Here is a 15635-nt window from a genome sequence, read left to right on the forward strand (position 1 = left end):
ATGCACAGTCATTCACTTATGAACAAATGGATAAAAGACAAGACTCAGATGGACATCTGAACGCCCAAAGGTTCCACCAACCATCCACGACTAAGAAGGCTGTCACACAGCTCTGCAGCATAAATGGTCAACACTGCTGTTTCTAAAGTGAGCACCATATATATATAATATATATATATTTATATACACATCTATATATATACATCTGAATATAAAAACTGTTGGAAACCAAATACATAGGGGTTAGTTAAAAGGTGCCATTCCAAGGCTGTACATAATCACAGGAAAACAGTATTTACAATACTTGGAAAAGACAGCTGCAACAAAGAGTTTATTGCCAATGCCCTTTATGAGTAAGCGTCTCTCGCGCTCACACCTCGGTGAGCCCCACAACTTCATTTCTGGCCCTTGAGAAGATCCCTGCTCAAAAGTTTCAAACACACACGTTCTCTGCCTTCACCCACACATCTATTCTCACAGCTTTTCGATGCAGAAACATCACATTGAATGAGCGTGGCTGCTCTAAGAGCTAGTCTAGGTCTAGAAAGAAGAGTAGGTATTTTCAGCCTTGTCTGCTTGGCTGAGTAAAGAGACTGCCCAATTAAGGAGCAGAGTCGAATCTACGAATTCACAACTAGTAGAATCGGGGGGGCTACAGCAACCAGGACCCCAGGTCAAAATCACTGCCCCCACCACGGAATGGGCTGGGTCACACCTTGTCTCCAACGCCACAATCTTTGTTTCTAAGAGCCAGCACACAGCACACAAAGAGGTCACTCCTACCCTTTCCAAAGACAAGAACCTACAGCATACCACGTCCTATAGAACAAAAATGCCATCAGGAGTGGTCTCCATACAAGAAGAGTCAAAAGCAAGAAGAACTTTACTATCATTACAGCAAGGAGATGGGATTGAAATGGGAAAGCTTCCCACAAAGAAAAATATGAAGAGAGATTTTTTTTTCTCCTCTCTTTATCTTGGGGTGTGTGTGTCCATATCTGTATGTAAGTGTGTGTGTATGCGTGTATATATATATATATATGTGTGTGTGTACGTGTGTGCATGTATATGTGTGTGTATATATATATACATATACATACATACATGTATGTGTGTGTGTGTGTATATACTCACACACACGCCACGTTGGTTTATATGTCCCAACCACCCAATTTTTGTGGTGGACTAAATTCAAGAACATGGAGGAATAGAAGAAACAGAAGAGAAGACAGTACTATTTTCAAACTCCTGCAAAGAGCCAAAGCGGGATTTAAAAAAATATATTTCTGTCCTAATGTTCCAACATAAATGTGTACCCCTGTTTAAACCTTTCATTTCTTGCTGACCGGCATTCTATGGGCCTACTGACCACACGTTATCTACATCATCTTAAGGGAAATCCTGGGAGAGGCTCAAATTCACACAATTTCTGGATTTCTGTTCTGCCGGGGACCAATCTCTACCTGTAGTTAAGATTTCATCGATTATCTTCATCATATTAAAAAATAAGATTGTCTGCCTATAATAGTAACACACGACTAGGGGGTGGGGGGGAGCTGCCTTGTCAGTCTGGGGACTCAGCATCAGCTACTGTGAACCCAAGGTCATCTTTTCGGCTTCAGAGTCCCGCCTGGATGCAGGCCAAAGCTTAAGACAACGGGTGTGGGTGGGTCTCCCTCTACAACTGGAAGGCCACCACCAGGCCTCCGGAGCTCTCATCCCTCCAAGTTCTCAGCATCCCAACATTATTGCTTTGGTTCTAGTTCAGACACAAAGGAGCGGAGGCCCATAGTTCTGATATCACAGAAGGTCAGAACAGGAAGGAACATTTTCACGAAGAAACAAAAGCATTTTTCTCTCTAGATTATAAGTGCAGAACAGGAAATTTCTAAGTGCTCCATTTACATGTAGGCTCCAGATACACATTTTAATTTAATCTGGACCTTCCATATTAAAATTATAAATGTAGAAATTACACCATGAAATAAGTCTATTCAGTGGGAAAAAAAAGTGTCGCGGCTAGCAGCATGCACAAAGACCATGCATTGTCATCTCACCGAGCACACAAACAAAAATGGGATAAATAACTGCTCAAAAGCCCATGGCAAAGGACTGAGACAACCACAGGGGTACAGTGAGAGAAGGCGGGGTTGTTCACAGCTCTGAACAGCAAGGAGGGAGGGAAGGAAGGAAGGAGGGAGGAAAGGAGAGGGGGGAAGCAGGAAGAGAAGGAAGGAGAGAAAGGGAGGTGAGGGAAAGAGAAAGGAAGAGCAGGAGGAAAGGAAACAGAGAGGGAGTGGTCGCAGAGCCAGCGCAGCGTGGGAGGGGCCCCCATCAGATGACGTGGCAGCAGCTGGCAGGGCTGGCAGCGCACAGTAGGCCCTCCTTGGGGCCCCGCTGGATGTTAACTGAGATGGTTTTTTCACACAGAGGTAGTTGTAATACGCTGTTTTTCAAGTTCTTGCTCTTCACCCGGTCCAGCCCTTCCGCTGGGCCCACCATGCGGTCAGAGAACAATTTGATGCGGGGGCCGGCGGGGGCTGGGCCGGCTGAGCCCACGCACATCCTCCAGGCAGATTTCTCCTGAACTCTCACGCTGGAGAAGGCCCAGGCGCTCTGGGGATCAAGGATGCAGCCGGCGCTGCCGCGGATCTGCGCGCCCAGGCACAGGCTCATGAGCTTCAGGCTCTCCACCAGCTCCCCGGGGCCCGCGCACCTGCGTGTGGTGCCCGAGGGGCTGGTGCCGCCTCCCCCCGCGCTGCCCGAGGGACTGCCCCCACCCTGGCCGCCCCCGTTGGGGCTGGCCTTGTCCGGGCCGCGGCCGCCGTTGGCCGGCCTGCTCTGGCCGCTGCCGTCGCCCTGGTTGCCCGGCGGCCCTTCGCTGCTGTCCCGACGGTGCCACGAGTAGGTGAAGCCGCTGTCCTTGTCCAGCCGCCGGCGGCTCTCCGAGTCGTCGTCGCTGGTCTCGGAGCTGCTGCAGCTGGAGCCGCGGCCCTGGCTCTTTCGGCGGTGGTAGCGCTTGTGCACGGTGCCCGGGGACGCGATGTTCATCTTGAGCCTGCTCAGCTTGGGTGGCAGGTTCTCGTCCATGTCGAACTCGTCGTCCGACTCGCCCTCCTCGAAGATCTGGTTCAACACCGGAGCGCTCTTGCGGGATGTGAGGCGGTTGGTGACGGACGGCTTTCGCCGCAGGACCACCTGGGTGGAAAGGGACGTGGGCTTCTTGTCCTCTTCGTCCTCTTCCTCGTCTTCCTCCACGCGGAACAGACACTTGCGGCCACTGGTGGTGGGCTTGAGGCTCACGGAGGGCACCACGGACAGCGTGGGCCCCGCCAGCTCTGGGAGGTCATCCTTCTTGGCCACTGCGTCCCCCAGGGCTTTGTTCCTGTGGCCATTGAGGACGTTCTCAGCTGTGCGCGCCGGGGACTGAGGGACGGGGGCGTGGGACAGCGGAGATGCTGTGAGGTCGTCTTCAAGGTCCTGGGGGACGTCAATCTTCGTGGGCCACGACTGCCTGCATTAGAAATGAGACAGAGAGAAATGATTCAGTCAAGTGAAGACATCCACAGAGCACCAGAGACCACGAGAGCAGCTGACACTTCCATGGCCTGCATGGCCACAGATTCCTGGGATGGGTGGGCAGCCCCAGGGTGGGTGGGCTATGGGCAGGACATGAGGTTCAGGACGCAAGGTCTTGGGGTCACTCAGATCGACCCTTTCTCCTGCTGCCTTTGAAGTCATGGGGAAAGACAAGGATTCCACCCTGACCCAGAATACCCAGAACTGAGCTCATCCACGCAAACTGTCCTGCACACTCGCTGGACCGGCCTGCTGGCTTTGGTCGGTGCAGCTGATCAGTCCATCAGCTCTGGCTGAGAAGGACCAGGAGGCCCTTTCACATCTGGGCTGGGCCTTGCAGGGCCAGGGGCATGGAAGTGGGCAGGACACCTCCACTCGCCGTCCTCCCCCCTCCAAGCCCTTCCCAACACACACCCTCCCAATTGTGCATGCTACAAATGCCAAGGTCAGAGTTGGGTGGTAGCAGGCATTAGATTTCAGAGTAAGGAAGATTTGAGTTCAAATCCTGCCTCAGATGCTCACACTCACATGACCCAGACTAAGTTGCTTAACCTTTCTCAACCTCCTTTTCCTAATAATGGGACCAAGCCCTTGGGGTTATGGTGAAGGTCAAATCAAAGGAGAGAACAGGTAAATGCTTTGCAAACCTTAAATCTCTATGTAAGTGGAAATCATTGTTATCAGCAAAGACACAAGACTAAAGAATAAAGTTTATTTTGGAAGCAGGTCTCACTTTGAGATGGGCACCAACGGATGGAAGAAATCAACAAAGACAGAAAAGGCCTAAGACAAGCCCCAAGATGTGAGCCTCCACTCCAGCCTCCAGGACCACCCCCACGGGCCTCCATGGACCTGCCCGTCCCCGGCTCCAGGGGCCTCACCAGCATAAGTCCCACCCAACATCAGCAGCCTTGGCTCTCTGACACTCCAGGATTAACAGTCATTTCTATAGCATTGTTGACCTCACATTTAAAGCCACTAAATCAGAGAAAGAAATCCATTTCTATTTGCATGCGGAAAAGCCTGTTTTCCTAATTATTAAAAAACGTAGCAACCTGTGGTGGCTCAGTGTTAAAATGGGTTTTAAAATGGTGAGCATGGCAGGTGTCTGGATCTCCTTCCTCCTGGAACCCGGCTCTGCTGCCGTGCCGTTCCCTTCCTGGCAGATGCTGGACCCTGACTATCTCACACATGTCAAAACCGTGGGCACTTGTAGCAATAAAACGAGCAAATCTTTGCAAAAAGAGGCAAGTAGCAGGAGGCTCTGCCCTGGGGGGCTGCCTGAGCCCCCCTCCAGCCTGGCCACTACTTCTCTAGGAAGGCATCCCACCCCCAGACCACACAATGGGGGGGGGGTGTCAGAGAGAGGGCCTCACCTCCCTGGGCCCTGGCCCTAGTCATGACTATCAATGTCTGTTCAATCTAATTCTCCATCAATTAGGAGACCTAACTCAAAGACCTCATTAGACATGTAGGTGCACGCACGCACACACCCACGCACACACATACATGTGCATTCATACACTACACACATGCACACATGCTCACAATACATATATACAGTCAGACACACAGCACATACACGCATGTGCTTGCGCACATACACACGCACAGAGCAGGGGCAGCTAGGTGGCACAGTAGATAGAGCACCGGCCCTGAAGTCAGGAGGACCTGGGTTCAAATCTGGCCTCAGACCAAAACACTTGACACTTACTAGCTGTGTGACCCTGGGCAAGTCACTTAACCCCAATTGCCTAAAAAACAAAAAAAAACAAACAAAACAAAACCAAACAAAACAAAAAAAAACACACACAGAGCAGAAAGTAGTGTTTGAAGCACTCCATTCCGGCGTTATATGAAAGGTAACTTTTTAGTAATTATGAGGACGTCTTATTTTCAAATATCTTTCCTGCGCCTCTACTAAGGTCCTTCCTTCTGATGGTGCCCAGCTGGAATAAGGATGAATGGCCATGGGATGACCCTCACCAAGTCACTGCTGGTCTCCTCATCTGTAAAATGGGAATACTAGCACCCACCTAAAGTGCTCGACCACTTCTGGCTCCAGCCTGAAATTAGAAGAAGCTCATTATGGCCGGCCGGTAGAGTAATGAATGGCTTTGGGCACAGCAACAGACAAATAACATCTATGAAGCCATTTTAGGCCTGCAATGATGGAAAAATCCCCTACTCTAGTGAAATCATAGACCTTGTGACAGAAATAATTTTATATAATTATAAGAGGTAATTTCAAACCACAAATATGGTCCCTGACGAGGCTTAAGGAAAAGATGTGCAGATAAGTAGAAGCAGAGAAGCTGGAGAATATACGTGGAGAGCTGCCATGGGCTCCTGGTCTGACTCAGATGTGCCCCTCTCTAGCATCCTCTTCTCTGCTTCTTAATATGGAAGAGTTCTGGCCCTGGGAAGCTTCCCTATTTGCTCATAGGATCATCAGTCTAGGCACAGGGACCACTCTGACCCTAAAAAAAGAGAGAGAATATCAGAGGACAGAGTGTACGACTGCAGGGTCCTCCTGACCTCCAGAAGAGAAAGACGCCTCAAAGGATCTTTTCTAGAACATTGAAACACACACGTGCTGCTGTGAACTGTTTGGAGCTACTGTGGGCTCCCAAGAAAGAAGCAAAAGTCACTGCTATGACTGACTGAATAAAAACACTGTGATTCATTTATCTCTCTGGCCAGTGGGAAGAACTCCCAAGAATTTGTATTTAAATTGTTTTGCTGAAGAAGTCTCTGGTGCATCCAAATTCCACCCAAGCACCTTCAACACATGACTTGATTCAATGTTCTTTTCTGCCAGTGAAATGATGAGGCTCTGAATCAGACAAGTTTGACCCTGACCTCTCCAACAGATCCTCACGATGGACCACTACCTAACTCAGAAGAATGCTAAGTATTCTTCTGAATAGAGAAGGGAAATGGGCCTTAATTTTTCATTCCACAAAATTTCTCTGATGTATGAACAAGACCACTGAAATCACCTTTCACCCAAGCTAAGAATAACCTCTGACCTCAAGAGGCAGCAGAGGCTGCTTTAAACCCCCCTCAATACTTGCCCAAGAAATAAGCTACCTTGGTAGCTTAAGGCTCCAGAACATTCATTTTTTCGTGTCCAACACAGACCTCTAACCCCTCCTGCCTCCTGCCTTCCCTATTACTGTAGAGAGCACCATCTGCCCAGCCCCACAGGCTCACAACCTAGGGCTCATCCTGGATTCCTCCCTCTCTCTTACACCCCTACCCCACATTCAGGCTGTTGCCAAGGCCTGTCAATTTCACCTCTGCAGCACCTCTGGTCAGTTTCACCTCTGCAGCACCTCTGGTCAGTTTCACCTCTGCAGCATCTCTGCTCAGTTTCACCTCTGCAGCATCTCTCCAACACTCCCCCTTCTCTCCTCTGACATAGTCCCCACTCTGGTGCAGGCCCTTATCACCTCACATCTGGATTATTGCAATAATCTGCAGGTGGGTCTACCTGCCTAAAGTCTCTCCCCACTCTAGCCAATAAAGTGATTTCCCTATCTTCCTTGAAGTCACAACTAAAATCCCACCTTCTACAGGAAGCCTTCCCTAACCCCTCTTAATTCCAGTGCCTTCCCTCTCCTAATTATTTCCTATTTATCCAGCATATAGCCTGCTTTGTATATATTTGTTTGCATGTTGTCTCCCTCATTAGATTGTGAGTTCCTCAGTACCCAGCACATAGTAGGTGCTTAATAAATGCTGAAAGATTGGATAGATTCCAATACCAACCATTAGAGATAAGTTGTTTCTTCCTCACTTTCATATCTGGATCACAATCCAGAAGAGTATGTTCTTAATATGTTGTTTTTCATTCACTTAGTACATGCCCTATAGTTATAACCTAACAAACTACACATTTCCACAGCCCATAGAGCCTTAATTTTTTTCCATTAAAAAAAAAATAATCTGAACTAAACAAATGAGCACTTAATTTACATTGTGGAACATAAGAAATGAAAAACTGGAAATGCAGGAAACTGGAAATGTGGGTTATTTAAAGCTTGATTTTCTTTTAAAGTATATATATATATAAATATATTAACATCCAACATCTAACTTTCAAAGCTGTCTTGTTTGTGTGGCTTCTCACTGAGGGAGAAAGGGAACTATCCCAGCTTCCCCCTCCTTATACCACCCCGACCCCCAAAGCCTTGATAAAATACGAAGCCAGAAAGTGAGGACTTTAACTAATGAATCTCATTGAGCAGAGATGGAAATAAGGCCTGCATGGACCCAAGGCAGGGTCTGGAAAATGCTCCCCCTGGAATCTTGAAGCTTCCACAGTACTACACATAACTTGACTAATCACAAGATAAATACCCATATGCCATGGAAAGCAGGATTTGGGGGCATTAAAAGTATGTACGTGTGTAAAAAGTAATGCCTGAAAAAGGCCCTCTGCTCCGAGGCAGTGCCTCAGACCCTCTTCTGCTGGCCTCCCTGCTGTCCTGGCCACCTCCTCGGGGGCTCTGCTACTGAGCCCTTGGACTTACAAAGTATGTGGAAAATGTAGCCAGTGTTCACAGCCTCCCAGAAAGAAAAGGAACCGTGCTCCCCATGTTCCCTGACTGGCTGAGGAAACTATGACAGAGTCACTTTCCTGGATCACAGGGCTGGACAGAAGAAAAGGCAGGAACGGTCAGAGAAAGCAGACACCCCCCCCCCCCCCCCCCCAGTGAGAGGTTACCTCCCATATGGGAGGGGCCTTTGCCCATAGGCTGTGGTGACCAAGACACTGCAGCAAAAATTGAGGGAAAGGTCCATGGAAATGAAGGTGAATGCAAACTTGATTCCTGAACTGCAAATCTTTTCAAATCAGAGTCTTTCACAACAGAGACAACTGAGGACTCAGAGTCATAAAAACCAGATTCAAACCTGGCCCCGGACACCTGAATAACTGTGACCTCGGCAAGCTGCTTCACCTCTATCTGCCTCAATTTCCTCATCTATAAAATGGCGATGATAAAAACACCCCCTTCATGGGGATCATGGATGGAAAGTGCTTAGCTCAGCACTACTATGCCTACGATCATTCCCAATTTCCACACAGGATGCTGGGCCTCTCTGGGAGCTGGGGTCGGGGTGAGGGGCATCAAGTGCTTTAGGGAGGCCTCAGTGGGCCCCCTGACCCCTGCACAGCAGCCCCAGAAGGGGCCCCCGGGGTCTCGTCAGGAGGTCTGCCCTCCTCCAGCCCACGGACACCTCTCCTGACCAGCCCCTCCCTTCCCACCCCATTACCTGAACTGGGCTTTGATGTTACTGGGACTGGCCGACCGCGTCTGTATCTCCTTCTCCTGCTTCTCCCTGAGGATCCTCTCAGCAAGCAGGAAGTAGGTGGCCGTGATGTGATTGTACTTGTTGGTCTCAAGGGCCCTACAAAGAGAAGGCCCAGGGTCAGCCTGGGCCCTTCTGAAGGGGAGATGGAGGAGCTGGAGGGCCCCGGGGGCAGGAAGCCTGCTGCCCAGGAAGAGGGAGGGCTACGAGCACAGGGGGCACCAGCCCCCAGACCACAATGCGGGGCCTTTCTGCCTGGGGTGCAGCAACGTGAATGCGTGCGAAATCACAACTGCCGCAAAGGAAAACAGACTCTGTGGTCCCAAAAAGCTGCTCGTGACCTGTTTCACCAGGGACAGACACGGCCCTCTGAGGAGGGTCAACGTGGGTGTTTATCAAAGACACAGCTTGAACCAAGCTGTCCTCCAGCGCCCCTGTCCCAGAACCAGCACAACCACCATCTCACCTCTTTGGAGATCTTTCTTCCTGCACCCCCACCCACAAGAGGAATCAGAAATCCTCAGCCAAATTTCTAACTGTGATCAAAATGAGTCACAGCAGATTTAAATGGTCTGAAACATGATAATTAGTGAACATGGCTATACTGTGAACGTGTACAATGAAGTAAGAAAGAAAATTATCTAGTATTGTTTTCTATGAAGGAAAACTATTGTATTATCCAAAAATATGAGCAGATTCAGATGGACAAGAGCAGCTCAAAACCACGATCCGTCCAAAGCAATGCAAAGACCTCCATTCTCTCAGCAGCCTCAAGAGCCAACGCCGCCCCGCCCCCATCTCACTTACTCCACGATGCTCTCTCGGTCGGCTATGTCACCAAGAACCATGCGCTGAATGATGCTGTTGTGCTCCTCCTCAGAAAGGTTTTTGTATGAAACCAGGGGGATGTTGTACTTGGTGGCTGGAGACGGGTCGACACCTTGGAGCCAGGCGTGTGTCTCGATCTCCTCCAAGGAAGCTCGTCGTTTCGGGTCCCTCTGCAGCATCCGAGTGATCAGGCTGGAAAAGGAGAGGTTGGCTTAGACCAGACGCCGGGGGGGGGGGGGGGGGGGGCCGGGGGGGGGGGGGGGGGGGGGGCTAGTCTATCAATTCTGCCCCGTCCCCAACACGGAGCAAGGGCCAGTGAGTGGAGGCAGAAATGGAAAGCCAGAACTTATCTGGCACACCCAAACACACCCACACAACAGTCTCTGAAAACCAGCAATTAACTCAACATATCAAAATAATACTAGACTTTGTTTTTTTCACAAATCCTTTCTGGCCACAGCAGCTCCACTGTGGCTCATTAAACCTGGTCAGGGCCATCAGCTGAGGAGGAAGGACGCATGTGGTACTTGGGCAGCTCCCATTTTAATTTTTAGTTTTGCTTCAGAATCAAGCACAAAGCTAAATTCGTGCGCTGCGCCAGTGATCTGAGATTTCATACACCCCCTCCTCCATGTCTCCACACGAGGGGGCTCGGAGTCTGTCCCCGCACCCGGGGTCCGAGCCTCCTGATGGTCCAATCCTGGCTGAGCCATGAGCAGGACCCACAATAAAGCTTTCTAGACCAGAAAACATTCACAAAGAATGACCCAAAAAGCAGCATTCCATGATTTTATACCAATAGAAATCCGTCATGAGACTCTCTAAAGTGTGGTCAATACCCAGCCTGCAATGCCCGATGGACAAATGGACACAGGCAGGCTGTGCTGGACAGACAGTGGAAGGAAAGCAGAGATGTGGGAGAGGCTTCTCCACGCTGGCTCAGCCCAGAAGCAGCACTCATGATGGCAGGCCCCAGGTTACCCACAATGGCCACACTAGAGTTATTTAAACACAGGTTCCCAAAGTGGGTGATACCGCCCCTTGGGGGGCACTGGAATGTGGGTGGAGGGGGAGAATAGCCTCGGGTGCAACTGGGGGGCGTTGAATAAAAATAAGAGGGTGATGGAAGCATAAGGAAAGAAGACGATAAGACCATTTTGAAAAATCATTTGTACGTGTTTTATCTGTTGTGTAACAGTAAAAGTCGTAGTGATTGCATTATTTTCCAAATAAACACACAAAATGCAAGCTATAACCCATCAGTGGTCAAGTCTGCCAACAGGTCTTAACAAGTAAGTGTTGGCAGGCAAGCCTGTCTCATATTGTCGGGAAGTCCAGCGTGTATTGACAGGAATATGTGTATGTAATGACTTGTTTACAATATGATACTATATGGTTACATGATGCAAAATTGCATCATCAAAATTTCAATGCAGGAAAAAACCCACAAATTATTAAAATTAAGATGCATCATTTAAAAAATGTATTTTTTTGAAATGACACAAAGTTAAAAAAAACAGGAAGGGGTTAAAGAAAGTAGATTTCCAGAGGGGAGCTGAGTAAAATTTTTTTTTAAAAGGGGGCAGTTGGTCAAACAAGTTTGGGAACCTCTGACTTTGAGCCTGACTAGAGCACGCAGAGCTCAGGCAGGGGGAAGAAAGCAGGGCTTAAAGAACGAGACAGAGCATAACAACTAGAGAAGTGGAGACAACTCTGAACAGCCGGAAAACTCCTTAAACCAGGACTAATTTGAAGGTCCAATGCACAGCCTGCTTTCCCTTTAAGGAATTGTAGATTGTGGGCTCTCTGAAGGCAGGGACTGTCGTTGACCTCCTTTTGTATCCCCTGGGCTCAGCACAGTGCCTGGGACAGAGAAGGGGCTTAATAAAGGTTAACTGAATTGAATTATTTTGTTTAGTTGGGGGCGGAGTAGGGAGTTAATTAGTAGTTTGTTGGGAATGTGTATGACATGTCAAAACAAACTATCAGTTTAAAAAATCACATCATTCAACTCCCCTGGTTTTACAGATGAGAAAACTGAGGCTTATGAGGTTCAGTGACTTGTCTTTGGTCACACAGGTAGGAAGTAGCACAGTCATGATTAAAACCAAAATTTCAAATCTGATGTTAACTGAACTCCTTGACTTCCAAGAGCACAGTTTTATATGACTCTATTTCCAGCCCCCCACCCCCAATGTACAAGATTTTAAATTCCAAAATGCCCGTTGAAATGAACTTTTACAACACAACCCATGTTTACATTGGGGGTTCCCTGGCATCCCCAATAGGATTCCTCAAGTCACTGAAGGAAAAGAGAATAAAACGATGATCTGGCAACAAACAATCCAAACCACAGAAGTCATCCCGCCCTGGGACCACCAAACAAAAGGTTAACTGGCCCCCGCCTAGCAGACGCCTTCCGTGGACAGCAGGGGAAGGTCTGATGGCCTGTGTGCGGCATGACTGTCATTGAATGTCATAAAGCAACAAAGATGGATGAGCAGGCGGAAGGTGAAGCAATCTGGAACGACCCTGATGACATGATGCAGGAGGGACGAAGGAGGCACAGGAGGGACTGAAGGGTCATGACCTTTCATGCACTGGAATTAATGCCTTTGGATAGAAAGAGTGAAAAAGCAAGGCCTATTCGGTGTGATCATGTCGAATATTTAGTTGGTGACAACCCGTTTAAATTTCCAAATGAGGCACTAGGTTCTGCAAGCCCCAAAATGAAGGCTTTGATGAGCCATCCAAGGAAAGAAAACTGCCCTGTGGGTTTCCCTGGAATGGCTGGGCTACTCCACTGAGCACCCAGGGCAAAGCTAAGTTTAAGACCTGAATGTAAAACGAAACAGTCACTGCTGGCAGCGGCCAGGGCCACACAGAGGGCTCCATCTCCCAACCGCCAACACCGGCCCAGGGTCCTGCCCAGGAACCCTGGACAGCGCGGACGAGGGCTGCACCAGGCGGCCAGATTTCTGGCCTACTCATCAGTTCCTTTTGTGGTACTTACTCTTTACACTCTTTGGATACGTGTGAAGGTACTGTGTATTTGCAGTCCATGATCATCGTCAAAGTTTCGCTGTCATTTGCTTCTTGAAAGGGAGGCTGCCCACACACCAACATGAAAAGAATGACTCCCAGACTCCATATATCTGGAAATAACAGAGTGTTATTAAGTGGGGTAAACAGGAGAAAGCAATTGATTTTGGGAACTTTTTAAAAGAAATAGAAAACAGTTAACATTACTTTTCAAATATATTAATCAACTTCAAAAATTAGGATTAATTAAATTAATTAAAATTTAGTAACAAATGCTAAGAACAAATAAAAAACACATCATGATATAGCCAGGTCTGGGGCAGTGAGAATAAAGGATCTCCACAAACAGTGGAATTACTTAAATTCACATGGCATATGTCCATGGGGATGGACCGAATCACCATATTTTACACAATTATAACTTGAATAGTGCGAATCTGAATCCAGGTGACCCCTTCAGGGACTCACCAGCAGACAAGTCCCACTAACCCTCCCCTCTCTCAGCTTGGCCCTGTGTATCCAGGGGCCTCCATGCCCATCCCAAGGCCACTTAGTACCCTCTCTCATCTCAATCAACCAATTGTTTACAAAGTACCTACCAGGTGCCAAGCCCCATAGCCTTGCATGGGGGCCTTGCATGTCCCCTCAAGGAGCTTCTTCCATCACCCAGGAAGAAGTAACAGGTGCGCATGAGGGGGTGGCAGTGGGGGAGGGGACACCCTTCAGGACCTCGTTAAAGGCAACTGGGGATTTTCAAAGGCAAATGTGAGAAAGGAGGGCATCACAGGCACGAGGGCCAGCCTGTGCAAGAGCACAGAGATGGGGAGATCGCTGGAAAGGGCAAGAAAGAAGGCCAGAAGGTTCAGCTGGAGCTGTGCCACCAAGGACATCAGGGGTCACACAGAGGGATCTGTATTTTACACCACAAATAACTGAAAGCCACTGAGCTTCTCGAGCTGGGAAGTGGTCAGTCTCATCCTTTCTGGCCTCTGGAAGCTGCACGTGTGAGGAGAACCAGAGCTGAGGCAAGAAATGACAATAGGGATGGAAGTGAGAGGACCGGCTCAGGCTTGGGGAATGGAGGTGAGAAAGAGGGAGGTGCCGAGGCTCTAAGGCCACCAGCCTGGGGCCTGCTACAGAAGCACAGAGATGATGGAGGCCGCCGGACAAGGAGTATTTCACCAAGCTCAGGGCAATGCCATCAGTGTGGGGAGCTCCCACTGTAGAACGCCCCCCCACGGAGGCAGAGCGACTGCTCTGGGGCAGCCCGGGCAAAAGGGCTCGCGAGGCCCATCTTCCTCCCACCACGGCCAGACCTCTCAAGGCAACTTTCACAATGAGCCCGTAAGAGAGGTTTGTTTAATAAAGGCATGAACACTGCTGAAGTCTGCACGTTTTCCATACAATTTAGGACCCCTGCATTAGCAGGATGAGATCTGTATGTGTCACTGCTCACCCTCAATCAGACTGCGAGATCACAGACTCTCCAGCCAGATCTCCATTTCTCCAAGGCCACACAAGACAGGAAGAAGCAGAGCCAGGATTTGATTTCAGGTCCCTGGACGCCAAACCTCTAGTGCACTTTCCTCCAGACCACGACGCTACGACAAGCTCCCTGAGCATGGGGCCTCAGCTTACTTCTCCTTCTGTGACCCACAGTACCCGGCAAAGTGCCAAGCACACAGGCGTTCATCACAAAGAGGCAGCCCGTCCTCCTGAGGGATGCTGAGGACATGGTCACTTCAGTACGGCTGGCGGCGATCGCGTGTCTGGCATCCATTCGGTGAGCCCCTGGGTGCCGGGGGCCACCAGGCTGCCTACGGAGGGGCCAACCGGGCCAGGGGAGAAACAGAGCACATCAAAGCTTCTATGACAAGTAGCCGTGGGGTCAGGCCTATGAGTGGCCACCCCAATAACTAGCCCCCCAAAAAGGGAGAGGGATAGACTTACAGACAAGAAAAAAGAAAGAAAAAAGGCAAAAAAAGAGTTACAGAGGGAAGGGTGATGAACTTTGGCTCCAGAGGATAAGGAACTTCATAGCATTTGGGAGGAAACTTCCCTGCCTTCACAAGTCCGTAGGAGGGCCACACATCCCCAGCTAGGCTTGGAGGCTGACCTGGAGCTAGGCAGCCAAAGAAGGGAGACGGGAGAGTGACCTCAGGAAGGCGAGTCCAAGAACAAAACCCAGGATGGCCAAACAGAAGTGATCCCGGTGAGAGCAGGGAGACCAAGGGAGGGAGGGCCATCCTGGCAGGACACCATCCTTTTTGGGCCTCATTCCTGCCAAATCCACACCCGCTGGAGCCTGCCTGGAGCAGAGCATTTCAGCAGATGGTCTCAGAGCTAGGACAGGAGCACAGCAAGCCAGCAGGACAGGCAGGAAAGGCGTCTTGGTGCGACTGAGGCACCAAGGGTCTCAATGACTTGACTAGTCCTCCTGTCATCGGGCGGCCAGAGGGCTTTCAGAACTGCTGAGATTCCTATGCAGGTGGAGGAGTGGGTGTGAAAGGGAGGTTTTATCTCATCATTTATTTCTCAAAAGTATCACATGAACTGTTTTGTTAACAACTCCACAAGAGGAAATCTCCAGCAGGCTCTGAACCCAGGGCTGGGTAGGTGTGATCCGCCAATAAACCACGAGGTGATTCCGGCAGGGACCATGAAGGGAGGGAGGGGCTGCTCTCTCAGCTACAGGGGCAGCAACTACAGCAGAGCCCCCCCCACCCGGGCCTCCCCTGGGCACAATTCTCTCCATTGTGATGCAAGCCCTAGCTCTGTGTAATCTCCCCCTTACTCCTGTCTCTTCTTCCCTCCCTACCTCTCTCTCTCTCTCTCTTCCTCCTCTTTCCTCCCTTTCTCTTTCTCCT

At 49.5% G+C, this 15635-nt stretch overlaps 1 protein-coding gene across 2 annotated transcripts in view; it reads right to left on the bottom strand.

Annotated features, from left to right (window-relative positions):
- Nucleotides 1-1062: 1062 nt before the first annotated feature.
- Nucleotides 1063-15635, bottom strand: part of LOC114050665 (SNF-related serine/threonine-protein kinase) — a 61913-nt gene continuing 47340 nt past the window's right edge. For both annotated transcript variants that reach the window (XM_027872523.1, XM_027872524.1), the window contains exons 3-6: nt 12740-12881; nt 9706-9918; nt 8863-8997; nt 1063-3514 (exon numbers count right to left, since the gene is read on the bottom strand). In XM_027872523.1, coding sequence (XP_027728324.1) covers nt 2335-3514; nt 8863-8997; nt 9706-9918; nt 12740-12881 — 1670 coding nt within the window. In that variant the 3' untranslated portion in view covers nt 1063-2334. The remainder of the gene's footprint in view (nt 3515-8862; nt 8998-9705; nt 9919-12739; nt 12882-15635) is intronic.

Source organism: Vombatus ursinus, unplaced genomic scaffold, assembly GCF_900497805.2.
Source record: "Vombatus ursinus unplaced genomic scaffold, bare-nosed wombat genome assembly UNPS02014799.1, whole genome shotgun sequence".
NCBI classification, from domain to species: domain Eukaryota; kingdom Metazoa; phylum Chordata; class Mammalia; order Diprotodontia; family Vombatidae; genus Vombatus; species Vombatus ursinus.